The sequence below is a fragment of the Mytilus trossulus genome, chromosome 12, assembly GCF_036588685.1.
Source record: "Mytilus trossulus isolate FHL-02 chromosome 12, PNRI_Mtr1.1.1.hap1, whole genome shotgun sequence".
Taxonomy (NCBI): Eukaryota; Metazoa; Mollusca; class Bivalvia; order Mytilida; family Mytilidae; genus Mytilus; species Mytilus trossulus.
The window spans coordinates 38,584,393-38,602,427 of NC_086384.1; the positions used below are offsets into that span (position 1 = coordinate 38,584,393).

General features: G+C 33.8%; 1 protein-coding gene across 1 annotated transcript; it reads left to right on the forward strand.

Moving 5' to 3' along the window:
* Positions 1 to 4,635: 4,635 nt before the first annotated feature.
* Positions 4,636 to 17,528, forward strand: LOC134692433 (uncharacterized). Its single transcript, XM_063552885.1, has 3 exons — positions 4,636 to 4,684; positions 15,737 to 17,015; positions 17,348 to 17,528. Exons 1-3 carry the CDS (start codon positions 4,636 to 4,638, stop codon positions 17,352 to 17,354), a joined length of 1,335 nt encoding a protein of 444 aa, XP_063408955.1. The 3' UTR covers positions 17,355 to 17,528.
* The last annotated feature ends 507 nt before the right edge of the window (positions 17,529 to 18,035 follow it).

Below are 18,035 nucleotides of genomic sequence, written 5' to 3' on the forward strand. Positions count from 1 at the left end.
TATCATTACATATGTATCTATAACATAAAAGACCACGCGACGTCTGATTTCGAAAAATAAGGTCAAGTTAAAGTATGTCAGACTTGATAGATTTGTTTAAAGATGTTTTTCATACAGTGACGTTTGATTTCCGAAATTCGGGTTAAGTTACTGTAACAGTTGAAGGTCTTGTCAGAGGTGTTTTAATACAACTGCAGACTGAGGTAACACGATACCGAATGGCATATCTCCCGATTTCCAAACTTTTTGGCACACGTGTTCTTTGAATCAAGTTACATCGGAATATGTAGTAAAAAATGGGGGTCACCATTTTTGTTTTCTTGGTATTTTCATAAGAAAACGTCAATTTTGGCGACATATTTACTTGGGTATATAGGGGAAATGCCTATTTTTCGGCTTGCCTTTTTAGATTTTCCAATGGACGGCTATGTTATCATATACGGAGAAAAACAAAAAACTAACATAATATCCAGGATTGCATTCTAAATCCATACACGTATAAAAACTGATATGTCACCATCCTTGTTTTTGAGATAAATGGCTTCAAAGTATTGATACCCATCGAATTTGGCCGAAAACGTGTGACGTTATTGACTACAGAATGTAACGTTATTCCTACTCAGAGAAATGGAAAACAAAATATGTGTCGGAATCTGAATGGTGTTTATTTTTTTTCATTTCTTCTGTCGGGTGTCGTAAATTTCTTAGTAATGCAATATGAAATATTTCGTCCTGCACATGGAAATTTCACTCAAATGAATTAACATTAATTTTGTCTAATTTTCACACCAAACGAGCATATTGTAATTCAGTGGTTGTTGTTTGTTTAGAATCATATTCAAAACAGTGTGGTCCTGGCCATTGATTGACGACCTAAATTATCCCATTGACTGGGAAAGATTAGGTGAACGTTTGTCTGTAACGACCAACAACAAATGGAAGTTTTTAACGACCTTGACTGGATATACAGCCCTTGCACGGTCGGTTGTAACGACCATTGCTCACTTCTTACTTATTATAGAATTTAAACTGTGGGGTAACCAAAGGTTCTTAACGCCTTTAATATAAAATAACTCGAAAAATTATTCAGGAATAACCTTTATGTTTTGAATTACATTATTGATATAAATCAAAACATCGTATTATTCCGGATTCGTTTTTCGAATTGCTTTATTTAGGTGTTGAAAACCTTTGGTGACCCCACAGATTCAGTGTTTTTGACAAGTACATAGTGAGAAGTAATTGTTACCGACAAACGTTCATCTAATCTGTCCCAGTCAATTGGATAATTTAGGTCGTCAGTCAATGGCCAGGACCACACTGTTTTGAATATGATTCTATGTGTTACATATTTGTTTTTCGTTCATTGTTTTGTATAAATAAGGCCGTTAGTTTTCTCGTTTTTAAAAATTGTTTTACATTGTCATTTCGGGGCCTGTTATAGCTGAGTATGCGGTATATATTTTTCTTTTTATTAAAGGCCGTATGGTGACCTATAGTTGTTAATTTCTGTGTCATTTAGGTCTCTTGTGGAGTGTTGTCTCATTGGCAGTCATACCACATCTTCTTTTTTTATATATATACTTGAAATTTGCTTGAATTGGTTGGTTCAAAGTGAATCTTATGATAATAGTTAATGAATAAATCACCGGAAAGATAAAAGATCTTAATTCTAAAATTTAATTAAAATCATGAAAAATATCTTCAAATTTTTATAAAGTTCACGTGGAAATAACATGAAAAAATTAAAGTGTGATTTGAATAACTGAGTTTTTATCTCCATCCTTTAAGACAAAGATGGTATCATCGCTTCATCTATGCAGAAATTGAGTACTTTAATCCAGTTAACAGTTTTATGATTGCTCGGCCAAAGTTTTTGGTGGTCGTTTGACGTTCAGTGGCAAAGAGTTCATGCATGTTCGGGATGATACAATAAAATAATGAAAACAGCGGTTTATAAAAGACACATTTAACGCACCAGTCAAAAAAGTTGATCATTCTGTTAGTTGTGAAAATTATGAGTGAAAGTAATTGTCCTGATAAAATACACATTCTAAAAAATAAAATAACAAAACTCAAAGGAAATTTCAAAACTCACATTCTTGATTTGCTACATACATAAGTATAGCGTACTCTGCGTGGTGTAAATGTGTTAGTTGGTTGCTAAGCAAGTCGGACAAACATTGCGAACTGTACGCAAGCTTTCACAAAATTCAACAGTCTCTTATTTGTGGAAAATTATTTACAAAACAAAATCTTGAGATCAGGTATGCATTCTTTATCAGTAAAATAAACTGCGAAGTATAAAGGATCCAGCTTGAAATTCCACATGTAGGAGATGTAAGCCGGAGTCTGTACTCTGCGTGCATTTTTTTTTTTTATCAAAATGCCTAATCTAGCAACCTGTCATGAACAAAAACTAAAGAAAATCCAGATGATATGTGCAGCTTTAATATAAGTTTAAACACCATGTACATAATTTGAAGTAAACAGACTGTAGTGCTAAATATTTAGCCGTATACACCCTAAATAGCAAGTGCGGGATTGACGGTTGAACGGACACAAGTGACACAATATGATGATACGTGCCTTTTAGGATTTTGGTGACAAAACGTATTTTTGAAATGTTACTGTGATAATTATACTTATCAAAACTTTCCAATCTAGGGGACCAACATTTACTAAAACTACAAATTAGAAATAAAAAGATACTCGTCTAATTAGCTTCAGTCACAATTTGCTTAATTTCTTTGGTTTTGATGTCGTTAGGTAGATATAGGAAGATGTGGTGTGAGTGCCAATGAGACAACTCTCCATCCAAATTACAATTTAAAAAAGTAAACCATTGTAGGTCAATGTACGGCCTTCAACACAGAGCCTTTGCTCCAGATGTTGCTTTCTTATAAATTGCATATCCCATATCTCCATTTATCATTATAACAGCCAACTGTTGTACAAATAAAATGATCCATATAATTGTTTGCGCTATTTTTACTTGTACTTTTACTAGTCTCATGTTACCCCACTTCTATAATGAGCAAGCGGTAACGTAGATATTTCTTTTTGCGTAAATGTTCGTAAACTTTGTCGATTTCTTAGAAATATTAGAGGCAATGATTTGAATTTTAACAACTTAAGTTTTAAGTGACGGTTGTAAATTGTCGGATTAGTTGATGTTTGCTTTACGTCCAGTGGCAAATAGATCATGCATGTTAAGGGCGAGAACAAGTTAACAATAAATACAATTGGTAGGTTATGAAATAGAGGCGTGCCGGGATTATGGTCGAGTAAATTTGGAATGACACTGGAAAATGAGGGTATATTGGATAGGGACAGAAATTTTATCTTGCAACAGGCCACCTACGGACCCCTCAAAGAGTTGTTGCAAAGGTGTTTGATTTTCAAAGAGCATAGCACTTTCTTTATTCAAGACATCGGATTTAATGTCCCCATTCTGACCGGATGTGGCTGCGAACTTGATACATCTCGCACAGTCAGATAGACTTCTCACTTTCGAAGCATTTTACTGCCGGTCGAAAGAAGACCAAGTGATAATTTCTTTTCCCTAGTCACCCTTGTGGTGTAATTCGTAGAATAAAAAAAAAATTATAAAAATTATGTAATTGTTCTCACTACGAAACAAGTCTCTTTCTGTCGTTTGAATAAAAAGTTAGTCAGTTGTTTGCTTGTAAGTTTCGAGAGAAAAAAATTGTAACGGAACCAGTTTGACAAGAGCCAGTCCTGACTATCAACTTGCGTTTATAAACGCAAGTGGATACATGGGGCTGTCTTTAATCAGACTGTAACTGGACCTGAATTGTTTTTAATTTTATTTTTACCAAATCAAGTTCTCATGTATTTCTCAGTCTACGTTAACTTTCTCAGACCTCATTCAGAATTCGCTGTCTGTCCCGTGTAGATTTGGTCTACAAGATTACAAAGCTAGCACTTTATTTTATAAATGTTTCAGAAACTATATCGGATTCACTCTCTACAGACCAATGAATTTCAGAGTTTATTATTGGAACACAGGGGATGTTTTTTGGCAAAATAACAAAGTTAAACCACTTTTTTACATTCCATACTAACAAACTCTTTTCTTTATGAGTTTCAAAGTCTGATTGTTCAATGTAATGTTCTTTTTCGCCTAATTCTATTCGAATTCTCATTCAGATGATAACCTTTTTCCATTTTGCCCGAGCAGTGTTTTTGACGACCATTTTAACACGAATTAATAGTTGTACAATTTCTGTTTTATTACGCATCATCCTAAGTTTCTATAGGATAGATTTCTACGAAAATTTCATGGGGATACGGTTTGCATCATGAATAAGTATTTATTGCAAATATAAACCAAGAATAAAATAAAGTGACAAACTCAATCTTTTATGCATAAGAACATACATGTATATAATAGATAAATCGTGCAGATGCTTAAATATTCAAGAAACAGCCGGATATTTAAAAGTAAAGTAATACATTTTTAAAGGTTAACAATTAGCAGAAGAATTGCCGGAAAACGATAAAGCAATCTATGTCAAATAAGTTAACCGTTCCGTATTGCATCAATACTCTCGGCACTCTGCATCTAGAAAAAGTTTCCGTTAAAGTCACATAGTATTACATTTTCCCAGCATGAGGTTGGCCTTTGAAGGAAGTAAACTTAGTAGCGCTGTGATTGGATGTAAGAGTACAATATGTATTTATATTTATCTATGAATACTTGCAGTGTGTAAATTTACAATATTATTTAAAAACCTATTGAAATATTTTCTAGGGAACTATTCGAAAAGGCATCCAAAATTTCATAAATTTGGTGCAAAATGACGGTGAGCATGGATAACATAAACAAGCTCCGTTGGAAATTGGTCATAATACTATTTGGCTTCAATTTTTAGAATACAGCAATAAAGTACTAACACCGCACATAACTGTTTTATCCAGGTTTTTATTATAAAAACTAGTAAATTTAGAAAATGTTAGTATTGTCGCCTATGGCAGAATAAATAGTACCGTTTTCCCTAAATTTTATGGAAAGCCAACGGGGTCAAAATTCTTAATTCGTAACTTGTCAACTCGTAACTTGCAACTGTGTAATTTCTAAATTGTTAATTCGTAAATTGTCGATTTGTAACTTGTTACTGTGAAATTTATAATGCATAATTCGTAAATTGTCATTTTGTAACTTGCACCTTTGTAGTTTCAACATTCTTAATCGGTAAATTGTCAGTTTGTTTCTTGTAACTGTGCAATTTCATAATGCTTCATTCGTAAATTGTCGATTTGTAACTTGTATCTTTGTATCAAAATTCAACATTCTTCATTTGTTAATTGTCAATTTGTAACTTGTAGATTTCAAATTCTTTATTGGTAAATTGTCTTTTTGTATATTGATGTTTTGTAACTTGTAACATGTCGATTCGTAATCCGTCGATGTGTGAAATGTCGAAGTGTTAAATGTCATCGTTGTATTATGCTAACGATCATTATGACGACAGATGGCGCTCGGGTTCTTCTTCGGTGTATAATCTTCCTTTAAGTCGGAGTACCTCCATGTGGAATATATACCTAAGTAATTTGAATCCATTAATTACAGCAAATTCGTCTAAAAAAAGCAAAACAAAAATTGCATGTTTACAGGATCCCAGTTTTATTTTGTTAACTGACGTGGACTTTCGTTCGAGAACGGAAACTCATATATAAAAAAAAAGCCATCCCGACTAGTTCAGTCCCTCAACGTAATTGATCTCTTCTTATTACGGGGTTAATGAAATAGTCGTTGGTCAATAAGGAGATCAGTGGTTATAAACCGTATGATTGCCAATGAGACAAATATCCACCAACGCGAAGTACAAATAAAGTCGATGTAAGCATCTATTTATAATAGGCAACCTATACTACGGCCTTCATCAATGACACTAAAAACATAGATCCATATGAGCCGGCTTTAAAAGGCTACATCATTACTGAAAACCTCAGGTACTAGCAATAGACGATTTCTATTAATCATAAAATGCTATTATCGGACCATTTTATTCTGACAGGAAAGGGCTGACATATAGAAATGTATTATATTCTGCTGTTGTTGGTTATATGGTCGGGTTGTTGTCTCTTTGACTCATTCCCCATTTCCATTCTCAAATATATGTATCAATATAAATGCCTATTGATTTTTTTCTGGTCAAGAAGCTTAAACATTGCCGCTACCATATTTCCTACAATAAAAATGTACAACCAAAAAGACCAAAATATTCACGAGTCCCTCGATCTCAAAAGATGCTGAATGCCCCGTACTCCCGATATGAACCCCATCTGGTGCCATACCTTCTTATAGCCCGGCAACCTTACTATACAAACCTGTTTTCAATCGTTAATTAACTGAAATGATTGACGATGTTAATCAATATACCTAATTTATTTTTAATTTAAATTTGCATGTCAAATATAAAATAAAAAAATAATTTGCAATGAATTCGTAACAATATAATCCAAATATCCTATTGACAAACCAGGTTATATTCCGCCTGGATCTTCTGTCGAGCAATCAGCCAGGATCCCAGGCTATCATTTTACTCTAAAAATGACCTAATACATACTCCTTTGGCCAAACCCCAAATGATGTGCAAATACTTTCGTGGAGAAATAAAATTAAAGAACCCAAATGAGCGCGCTCACATGCCCCACGTCCCCATATTGTCACTGGAGAAATAAAATAACTGTAAGAAAGAAAAAAAATTGAAGAAAAAAATGAATACTAATTTCCTGTCGATCTGTACATCTACATAGTATGTCCTTATTATCTACAAGGTTTCATGAAATTCTGTGGTGTGGTTTCAGAGAAGTTGTGACGATAATTTGTTGCAAAGGTATATCGAAGCACATCAGTTCAAAGGGGCGTAACTTCTAGAAAAAATTGAATTGTAATGTCTTGTCGATATACAAATCTACTTAGTATGTCCTTATTATCAAGAAATTTTGTTGTGTGTTTGTCTGTATGTCTTGTAGTTTCAGTTTGGTGAATGTGTTTGAGACGCAACCAACTTCCGTCTGGATTTGTACTTTCCTGTTATAAATCTACCAGGTAGTCGCTGTATTCTTTCAGGCTTATTGATGATTGTTGATATCCCATTATTGACCTGCCCATTAAAATATATGCGTTTTTTTCAATTCCGGTTGACAGTATCTAATTATAAATTTTAGGGCCTAGATTAGTTTTCTGGTTCCTTAAGATTTTATTACAAAATAGTGCATATTCAACACAGTTTTGATATATAATAGTATACATTAACTAAGTTACTCATTTAAAATATTTTTTATTCAGTTTGTTTTGCAAAGTAGTCATTGGACAAAAGAGAGTTCTCACTCAAAAAATGTCCTATTATTTCAACTAAAATCGATATTTTTCAAAAAAAATATTACCATGTAACTGTACGACCGATTTTTATAATATAGACTAAGATACCAAAAGATGTAGAAATGTCTGAAGTTTTATATGTTTAATATATTTGCGAAGTTGATAAGGAAGCCCGTTCCAGCGACACATCTATATACCTTAATAAAGGAAGTGACACACCTCATGGCAGGTTTGGTGACCAGTACAGTAATCAAACATGTTTATACGAGGTTACCTTAATATGAAACCGAGTCCCTTTTATACATGCCATATAAAACAAACAATGTATTAATTTATTTGTTATCTTTTATATGTATGCGCTGTACATCATGTACATAAGTGATTGAAACTCCTTTGGTATATATTCCATATGGCGGTGGTCTTACTTACAGGAGGCTTAGGCCATAGTTGTTTTTTTATTTGTTTTGCGTCCGCGTGCGGGTAGGTTTTCGGCCAATTTGTGTCAAAAACAAACACAAACTTTTTTTTGTTCGTCAGTAGAAAATCCGTATTTTCCGGTTTTTTCCAGCCGTGTTTTTGTGTATTCTTATACTCAAATCTATTTTGCGCTTTAAATAACAAGTACGCTCCTTATTTAAAGCGTTTAAGCGATCTTGACTTCGATACATGTAAGTAAGTAAGTAAGTAAGTAAGTAAGTAAGTAATTTTTATTGGTTTAAAATCCAAAATTACAGGATTGATACCAAGACAATACAAATTTGTTATACACAAACATACAAACATATATATATATCATACCAAATTTATAAACATTATATGAGGAGGTGGTACCACAAAGTTATTTAGTGTTTAATAGAGCATTTCTAGAAATGTACATGTCGCTTATAAATTTAACAATAATTCTAATTATATCAGTCTCAACACACGTATACAAAAATTTAAATCTTGCTTCATTAGTCATATTGAAAAAAGAGGGAACTATTTCCCTAATTCTGGAAAACAGTTGGTCTCTAATTATATTTAATTTTGTACATTTTAAAGTGAAATGAAATTCATCTTCTACTTCTAAGAGACACAAAGGACAAATTCTTTCTTCTACAGGGGTTTTAGTGTGACGCCCTTATTCAATTCTAAGAACACTATTACTAATACGAATTTTAGCAAAATTCCCTATTACTTTTCTGTCTATATTTAACAATAAATAGGTTTCCAATTTATAATTTTCTTTAAGCTGTCTATATGTTCTCAGCTTATTACCATGTACTGATTTATTATCACAAAATATATTTTCTTTCCAATAATTAAGATATCTATCATTAAGTTTGGTATGAATTGCATACAATTAACGCTTTTTTGAAATAGTATCATGATTTTTCCAAACATGTGAAAAATTTAATGTAGCAAGTAACTGTTCAATCTTTTTAGCAAATCCATTGGTTAATTGCAGGTTGGAACAATATACATCTTTTAGTAAACAATTGTTATCAGATTTTATGACATGCAACCAGAAGCCAATTGACAGTTTTAAAGCTTCTATAAAAACTGGATACATACCAAGTTCAGCTAGTACTGCTAAATTGACAGCTGATTTATTTACTCCAATTAAAGTTTTTGCAAATTTAATTTGGACTTTGATGGTAGCCAATGACCAATATTTTGATTCTAGATTTGTAATATCTTTTATCATATACAGAGACCAAACTTCGCTACAATAAAGAAGTATAGGTTTAACACAAGCATCAAAAAGCTTTAAGTGAGGTAATACATTGATATTTTCAGAAAATAACAGTTTTCTAATACAAAATATAGCTTTTGAGGCTTTTTTACAAAGAAGTCTCACTGCCATGTGACAGCAGAAATGGCCAGTATAAATGTGCCGGCGAGCGAGATCGTTTGTGTTTCACTTTCCAAAGATAAAAGGATCGTTCTGGCTCCATATGCCTTTCCGCTCGCCGGCACAGAAACTTTTTCTCAGATCCTAGAGAGCCTTTACGTAGCCAGCATAAGAGACACGTTAAATAAGATTCAATGAACCTATCACCATAGGGGATAAAACTCTGATAAAATGTTATGTTTCATCTACATTTTGTAGCTCTAACGGGGACAAAATTGAAATGAATACATCTCTCAAGGCTATAGATGCTGTTAAAATGTTTGGTGCATATGTAAGCTTTGAGCTGACTGACAAATTTTGTGAAAAAACTAATTCAAATCAACAAAAGAGTGCCTTTGATGTGCTTATGTCTTCAAAAACACCTTTATACTTTAGTTCTCATGTTAAGTTTTGATTTATTTGTTTTAAATTTTGTTTTAAGAATTGTTTTCAATTAATAAAACATTTGAATGTATCAGAGCTTTTATTTAATATTAAGATTCACTAAATTTGATATTGAAAAGATCAACCAATTTCACTGTAATGGTTCTTCCTTGGTACAGGTCTTACAGTAGGCGTTCCTTACTTGCTTGAAGAAAGAGTTACCTCCCATTTGCAAAGTTATCTTATTTTATAATTGAAATAAATTTTTATACTTTTTTAAATGAAAAATTTTTAATTCCACAAGATATTAAGATATAAAACATAATTTCATTAGTTTATTTTCTGAAAAAAAAGTATGCAGAACAAAATATTAATATATTGCCAAAAAGTTTACATAAAGTATTTAAATTATAGGAAGATAACTCTGCAAATGGGAGATAATTCATGCTTAAAGCATTATTGATTTGATACAGGGAATTATTGATTATACATAGGTTTTAATACAACATGACACATCTCAGATCAAAACATGTCTCTTCTCAAAGGCTTCAGTATAAATGGGAAATGTTTGAAATACCAAGGCCATTTATGATTTCTCAGAATATAGTCATATCAAGTTTGTACATTGCTAAATTTCCTGTTTGTCATGTTTGCTATTTCACTTAGATATATGACAGTATTGATCTAAAGTCACTGTTAATCAGTCCAGAACTTAAGCAGACTCTTGTGTTATTTTCTTTGTGTGTGATTTTTTTCCTTGCTGTCTGGTAGGTTTTCTCAGAATCAGTTGACGCAAAACAAAGAAAAAAACAGACACGGCCTTAATATACACCGAAGAAGAACCCGAGCGCCATCTGTCGTCATAATGATCGTTAGCATATATAATACAACGACGACATTTAACACTTCGACATTTCACACATCGACAATTCACGAATCGACAAGTCACATGTTACAAGTTACAAAACATCAATATACAATTTACCAAATAAGAATTTTGAATCTACAAGACTTAGTTACAAATTGACAATTAACAAATGAAGAATGTTGAATGTTGATACAAAGATACAAGTTACAAATCGACAATTTACGAATGAAGCATGATTGTGAAATTGCACAGTTACAAGTAACAAACTGACAATTTACCGATTGAGAATGTTGAAACTACAAAGTTGCAATTTACAAATTGACAATTTACGAATTAAGCATTATGAATTTCACAGTAACAAATTACAAATTAACAATTTACGAATTAACAATTTAGAAATTACACAGTTACAAGTTACGAATTGACAAGTTACGAATTAAGAATTTTGACCTCGTTGGCTTTCCATAAAATTCAACTACAAATCGAAAATACAAAATGTAAACTTTTAACTTGTAAAAATGTCTTGCAATGAGTCGTTCACAATAGATGCAGTGACATATGTAAATAACTAACTGCACTGAAGTACGTCCATTATTCATAGTTCTATAGATACAAGTAGCACATTTAATCGACGAATAATGTTTATCAAATTGTCTCAAATTAGTTGAATCTTCAAAACTAATACATAGATTGTCATACAAGAAGTGTGTTCGCTACATGTAATCACATTTCCGTTTTTTTTGGCATTGAAAAATAAAAGGGCTTCTGTTTTCGTTTTCACCAATCTGTAACATTTAAAGAAGCTATTACAAACAGTTATTGTAGATTTATGACAGTATACAAGTCAATAAATAAATTATTATAAAGCTTACGAGTCAAAAGGGGCAATTTGGTGAGATGTTGGTAGTTTTTACACGGCGAAATAATTAGAAAACAGTAAATGCAAAAATGTTTTATCCTTTAGTTGCTGCTACTTGACCGCGTATTGATGGACTACTTGTTCCCGAGAGTTTAATCTGCTCAGCATTCAGTTCTTCGATGCACACATAAAACTGTTTTGAAATAAACCGTTGATAAAGACTTATTTAGATGACTCGCAAACTTGAACGCCTAGAGAAAGTAAAAGTCGTAACAAGGTTTTCGTAGGTGAACCTGCGAAAGGATCATAACATGATCTACCACATATAAGGTGGAACCCTTGTCGTCAAATTAAAGGCGCTTTAAACATTTGAATAATATAACATCCTTGGTATTCATTTTTAGCTCACCTGGACCGAAGAGCCAAGTGAGCTTTTCTCATCACTTGGCGTCCGTCGTCCGTCGTCGTCGTCGTCCGTCGTCGTCGACGTCGTTAACATTTTACATTTTGAACTTCATCTAGAGAACCACTGAATGGAATGAAACCAAACATGGCATGAATGTTCCTTATGAGGTGCTGACTAAGTGTTGTTACTTTGTAGCCGATCCATCATCCAAGATGGCCGCCAGCGGGGGACTTAGTTTAACATAGGACCCTATGGGAAATGCATACAAATGACTTCTTTTAGAGAACCACTGAATGGAATGAAACCAAACATGACAGGAATGTTCCTTATGAGGTGCTGACCAAGTGTTGTTACTTTATAGCCGATCCATCATCTAAGATGGACGCCAGCAGGTGACTTAGTTTAACATAGGACCCTATGGGAAATGCATACAAATGACTTCTTTTAGAGAACCACTGAATGGAATGAAACCAAACATGGCACGAAAGTTTCTTATGAGGTGCTGACCAAGTGTTATTACTTTGTAGCCGATCCATTTTCCAAGATGGCCGCCAGCGGGGGACTCAGTTTAACATAGAACCCTATGGGAAATACATACAAATGACTTCTTTTAGAGAACCACTGAATGGAATGAAACCAAACATAGCATGAATGCTTCTTATCTGGTGCTGACCAAGTGTTATTACTTTGTAGCCAAATTTTATCTTTTTTTATATGAATTCAAAAACCCAAATAGAGTCAGGTGAGTCTCTAGTTTTTAGGTACGAGCGTTCCCGGCGCAGGTTAACCAGACACATGATACGGATGCACTCAATGTTTAAAACGTTATCATAATGTTCAATGTTTTTAAACTAAAAAATAATCTAATCACTACACATTTATTTTTATGTGTATTAATTGTGTTAAACCACTACGTTATTTGATAAAATGTTAAAGCTTTTTATAGAATAAGGTCAGACATTTCCAGTTGAATTTATGAGAGTGGGGTTTTTTTGGTTTTTTTTTTTTCCATTTACTAAATTTTTATGTACTGGCGAATATCATGTTGCAAGAGCATAACTTAAATTTAAGTCGATCAAACTTCTTATAAAACCATAACACTGATTTGGAATTTTGAATGGAAAACAGCACAAGACAACAATAGGTCTTCAATTTATTAACGCATCGAGAACATTCTACACCTGGATGCCGCTTGCGGACTCCAACTGGATTCTAAGCAATAATGTAAAATAGTTAGCGGAATGGATGCCACAGTTAGCTCAGGGACATATACTAACACAGGAGACTAACATAGACTTGAGGTTCCTGACATACTAGTACTCATAAATGCGATGGGGTGAAACATGTTTTGTGAGATCTCAACCCTCCTCTATAACTGTATTAAATGTAACATAAACAAACACACATCAATACGCACAGTAAAAGCTCAGTTTTACAGTAGTCCGAGTCTGGTGTTTAGTTAGAAAAGGTAACAGAAAAAAACTAAGTAAAATGACAATTATAAGTTAACAAAGGACTACTAGCAGTTACTGACATGCAATCTCCAGACCTCAACTAAATTGATCGGATGATTATGTCTTTATCATATCAAAAACCAATCACAATCCCTCCGTCTGGATGCCATCTTAAATTGTACGGGAAGAACATAACCCGTATAATGTCATGAACGGGTGTTAGAATAAATGTGACTTCGAATAAAACTACAAATAATGCATTATCTCGAACAGCAATCGAACAATTATAGTTTTATTGTCTTAAATTCACAACTCCATTGAAGACTAATATTTGGACATGAGGGACAATCGAAGAAAACAATTTGTTTGTGTGAAGGTGATAAAATATATGAAACCATTTATACATTTGACTAAAAAGAAATATTAAGGCGACTCGAGACTGCTTGGTCAACTAAAAACAAGCCTTTAAATCTGGAGTTCATGAAAACACATAGTACCTGGCATACGAACAAATCTATGTAACCATCATACAATTGAGAATGGAAATGGGGAATATGTATGTCTAAGAGGCAACAACCCGACCAAAGATCAGATATCAACCGAAGGTCATCAATTATAGGTCTTCAAAGCTGCAAAAAAATATTTTAATCTTGCAGCCGGAGTATGAGTGTCCTTATCTGGCCACTAAATAAAATTGCGAACTAATTCAGTGAAAATTGACGTCACACTAAACACCGAAACATATAAATGAACTAAAATTAAAAAATATATATTCAAGACTAACAAGGCCAGAGGCTCCTGACTTAGGACACAAAAATGCGGCGTGCTTAAGCATGTTTTGTGAGATCCCAACTCTCTCCCTTTGGTTCTAGCCATGGAAAAAAACACACATCAATACACACAGACTCGGTTTAAAAAAGTTCAAGTCACTCTTTACGACTATATATCTTTATACGTAGGCATTATATCTCGATGAATTATATTTGATATGAACTTTTTTTCGTACTTTTCTTATTTTTCCATTAGTAAATTATACTTCAATTAATAAGATCAAAACATAAGTTGAAAATAGCATGAAACGATTATTAATTACAATAAATATATCATCACGTCGTCTGCGTTTGAAGTATACGTTAACTTGTATGTCTATATTATTGATCTGCACAATCAGTGTTAAATCATTTTGATATAGTTCATATATTACACATACATCTTTTACGGACTGTCATTACCGAATATATTGGGTCATTTTAAAAACATATATAAAGAATGCAATGTCAAATATGTGCACACCACCAATCACCATGGCTTGCTTGATACGTTTACTGTCCGTTCTTATCATAGGGGTCGTTGTTGTAAACGCAAGTATGTATAGTTATTTAGTCATTTTTTGGAGCCCTAGCTTGTTGTTTGGTGTCAACCAAGGTTCCGTGTTGAAGACCGTACTTTGGACTATAATGGTTTACTTTTACAAATTATGACTTGGGTGGAGAGTTGACTCATCGGGACTCATACCACATCTGCATATATCTAATTGATATTTTTTTTAATTTTGTCTTGGTAGTGCACATAATGCACGTACGTGACATTAAAACATAATTAGACAGGCGCAGTTTGCGCTAGCGCTGGTGCAATGGGCATTTTGTGTTACATTTCATTTTTCTGTAGAAAACAGTCTTCTAGTTTGTCAAATAAATGCTTTCTTCTAGTATGTCAAATAAATGCTTTCCTCTAGTAATGTTTTTCCAAGAAAGCTTAAAAACCTATTTTTCAGTATGCATATTTCGGGGCCTTTTATAGCTGACTATGCGGTATGGGCTTTGCTCATTGTTGAAGGCCGTACGGTAACCTATAGTTGTTTATGTTTGTGTCATTTTTGGTCTTTTGTGGATAGTTGTCTCATTGGCAATCATGCCACATCGTCTTTTTATTATATATATCTCAATAATTGATTGATTGATGGTTGCTTAACGCCCAGTGACAAATATTTTATGCATGTTCAGACTAGGACGACTCAATGATTGTCATTGGTCATTCAACAAATATTTATTTATAATTCACTATTATCTTGCTTATATAATACATGTATATACTGGCAAAAAAAATATTTGGTGCTAATATGAACTGATCATCAATCAGAATATTGAAATGAAATACTAGTAATACTTTTAATGTACTTGATGTACAGTAATATTGGTTTCCATCTAAAATACCTTAATTTAAAAGGGGGAAAAAAGTCATGAGATGTTGTACTCTTAACTTTGTTTTTGTGGTTGTTGAATCCGTATTTTTAGTTTTATTATACGTTTAGTAATAACTGTTAATGTACTTGCCACCAATGAAAGCTGTTGATGTGGCACACTTTATATCATTTAGAAAGTGTGGGACTGTTAAGAATGGACTGATGAAGTCAAAGATATGAAATTATCGTTTGTGTAACTTACATGTATGTTTTAATGGTAGCACAAAACCATATTTAAGGAGTTTTAAAATGCAAAAACTATCCAGTGCTTTAATATGTTATTTCATTATTTTTAGGTAGACCTTGCCAGTGCAGAAATAGTTGTAAACATGATGAACAAAAAGTAGCGCATTGTAGCAAAAAGAATGGCGGTGGAATACTTTGTTGTCCCAGTCTATTTGGACCAGGAGCACTAACACGTGTTTCTGGATATGATACAAAGATGGTCTTTCCATTTACAGCACGAAAAAACTATCGACGACTAAGTTTTGACGAAGTTTATGGGAGTAACAATGGAGACGGCTATGGTGGTTATGGTAACAGTGGTGGCAGTTCCAGCTACGGCTACGGATCAGGAAATGGTGGCGGTTCCGGTTACGGTTATGGATCATATGGATCAGGGAATGGCGGCGGTTCCGGATACAGCGACAGTTCTACTTATAGCTATTTGAATAACGGAAACAGTGGTGGATATGGCCAGGGAAAGAATGGCGTTGGAAACGGTTATGCTAGTGACGGATACGGATATACAGGTGGAAATGGTGGATATGGTGGTGATAGTTATGGCAACACAGACAGTTATGACGGAGTAAGCGTTAGTTATGGTGGTGGTAATTCTGGCGGTAAAGGAAGTAATGGCGGAGATAGTTATGGCCATGGTGGTTATAATAACGGCGGTGTTAGCGTTAGTTATGGTAGTGGTAATTCTGGCGGTAAAGGGAATAATGGCGGAGATAGTTATGGCTATGGTGGTTATAATAACGGCGGAGTTAGCATGGGATATGGTGGTGGTAACATTGGAGGTAAAGGAAGTAATTCCGGCAGCAGGTTTGTTGTCATTGGCGGTGGTAACAACAATGGGGGTTATGATAACGGCGGAGTTGGAATGGGCATGGGGTATACTGGTGGTAATATTGGAGGTAAAGGAAGTAATGGCGGATACAGTAATGGCGGAGACAGTTATGGTTATGGTGGTTATAGTAACGGCGGAGTTAGCATGGGCTATGGTGGTGGTGTTTCTGTCAGCAGAGGTTATGGTGGAGATAGCTATGGGAACGATGGCAATAACTATGGTGGCGAGAGCTATGGTTATGGTGGCGGTAATAGTGGAAATGCCGGAAACAGTGTTGTCTTCATTGGCGGTGGTAACAACAATGGTTACGGTGGTAACAGTGGAATTAGTTACGAGGATTCTAAAAGAAGAGCAGCCGGAGGAGGCAGAGGAAAAGGAGGATTCATTGGTGGCGGTAGTCAACAGAACTATGGCTATGGATACCAAGAATCTTCTGGTGGTAAAGGAAGTGCTAGTTACAGCAGTCCTGTTTACATGATAACAAATTCTGGCGGAAAAGGAGGGTAAGTTATATGTTATTAATAGTAGATCTAATAAAGGTGAGGGCATTTTACTCACGAAAAATTAAGTTCACTGTAGACCTCTATCTCCTACGTACACATTTTAAGAGGAATGTTTTTTTCTTTATTCTTGAAAATGGAATTAAAGTGAATGTATTGTTATTTGAATGTGTTAATTTAACTTCGAAAAGTATATATTATATAGATTGATTACAGAGCTAAATCATGTTACAGATCCGTCCTATTTTGTAAGGTTTAAATACTAACAGGAAATGAAATATTTTTGAGGTCTGACAATATGAGATATTTTTATTTAAGTTTATTTTATTTTGTAGGTATTGAAGAAATAGTGGTAGACCGACAAAGGTATTGTGTTACGATTTATAATTGTTATCTTTATTAAGACGTTGGTTTGTAATGGGACCAAATGAACCGCATGGACTCCAGCTAGCTGCGGTACTCATTACAGAAACAGCTACACACTGTTAGATCTTAAATTAAATATATTTAATGTTCTTTTGTTTTTGTTTTTATGGTTTGCAATTGTGTACAGCTTGTTCTATTCATTTCACAACATGTTCTTTTTGTGCTTAAGAAGTTGATCTGTTTCGTTGTCTTTGGATGACTGTTTAATTCATATCCAACTCATATGAAATATCTGTAGTGCACGTTTCTAGTATCTGAAATATTGCACTAATAACTCTTAAATTAAATTTGCCTTTTATTATTACACTGAAAACGCTTAATTTGTCTTTTATTGTTAAATACAATGAATTTGTCTTCTATTATTGCACTAAACACACCGAATGTTTCTTTCAACAAAATCATTCGATGCAGTTGTAACGTTACACGCTTTTTAAACTAGAGGCTATAAAGAGCTTGTGTCGCTCACCTTTGTCTTTGTGCATATTAAACAAAGGTCTCAGATGGATTCATGACAAAATTGTGTTTTGGTGTTGGTAATGTGTTTCAAGATCCTACTTCACTGGACATTCTTGCTGCTAACAATTATCTCTATTTCTG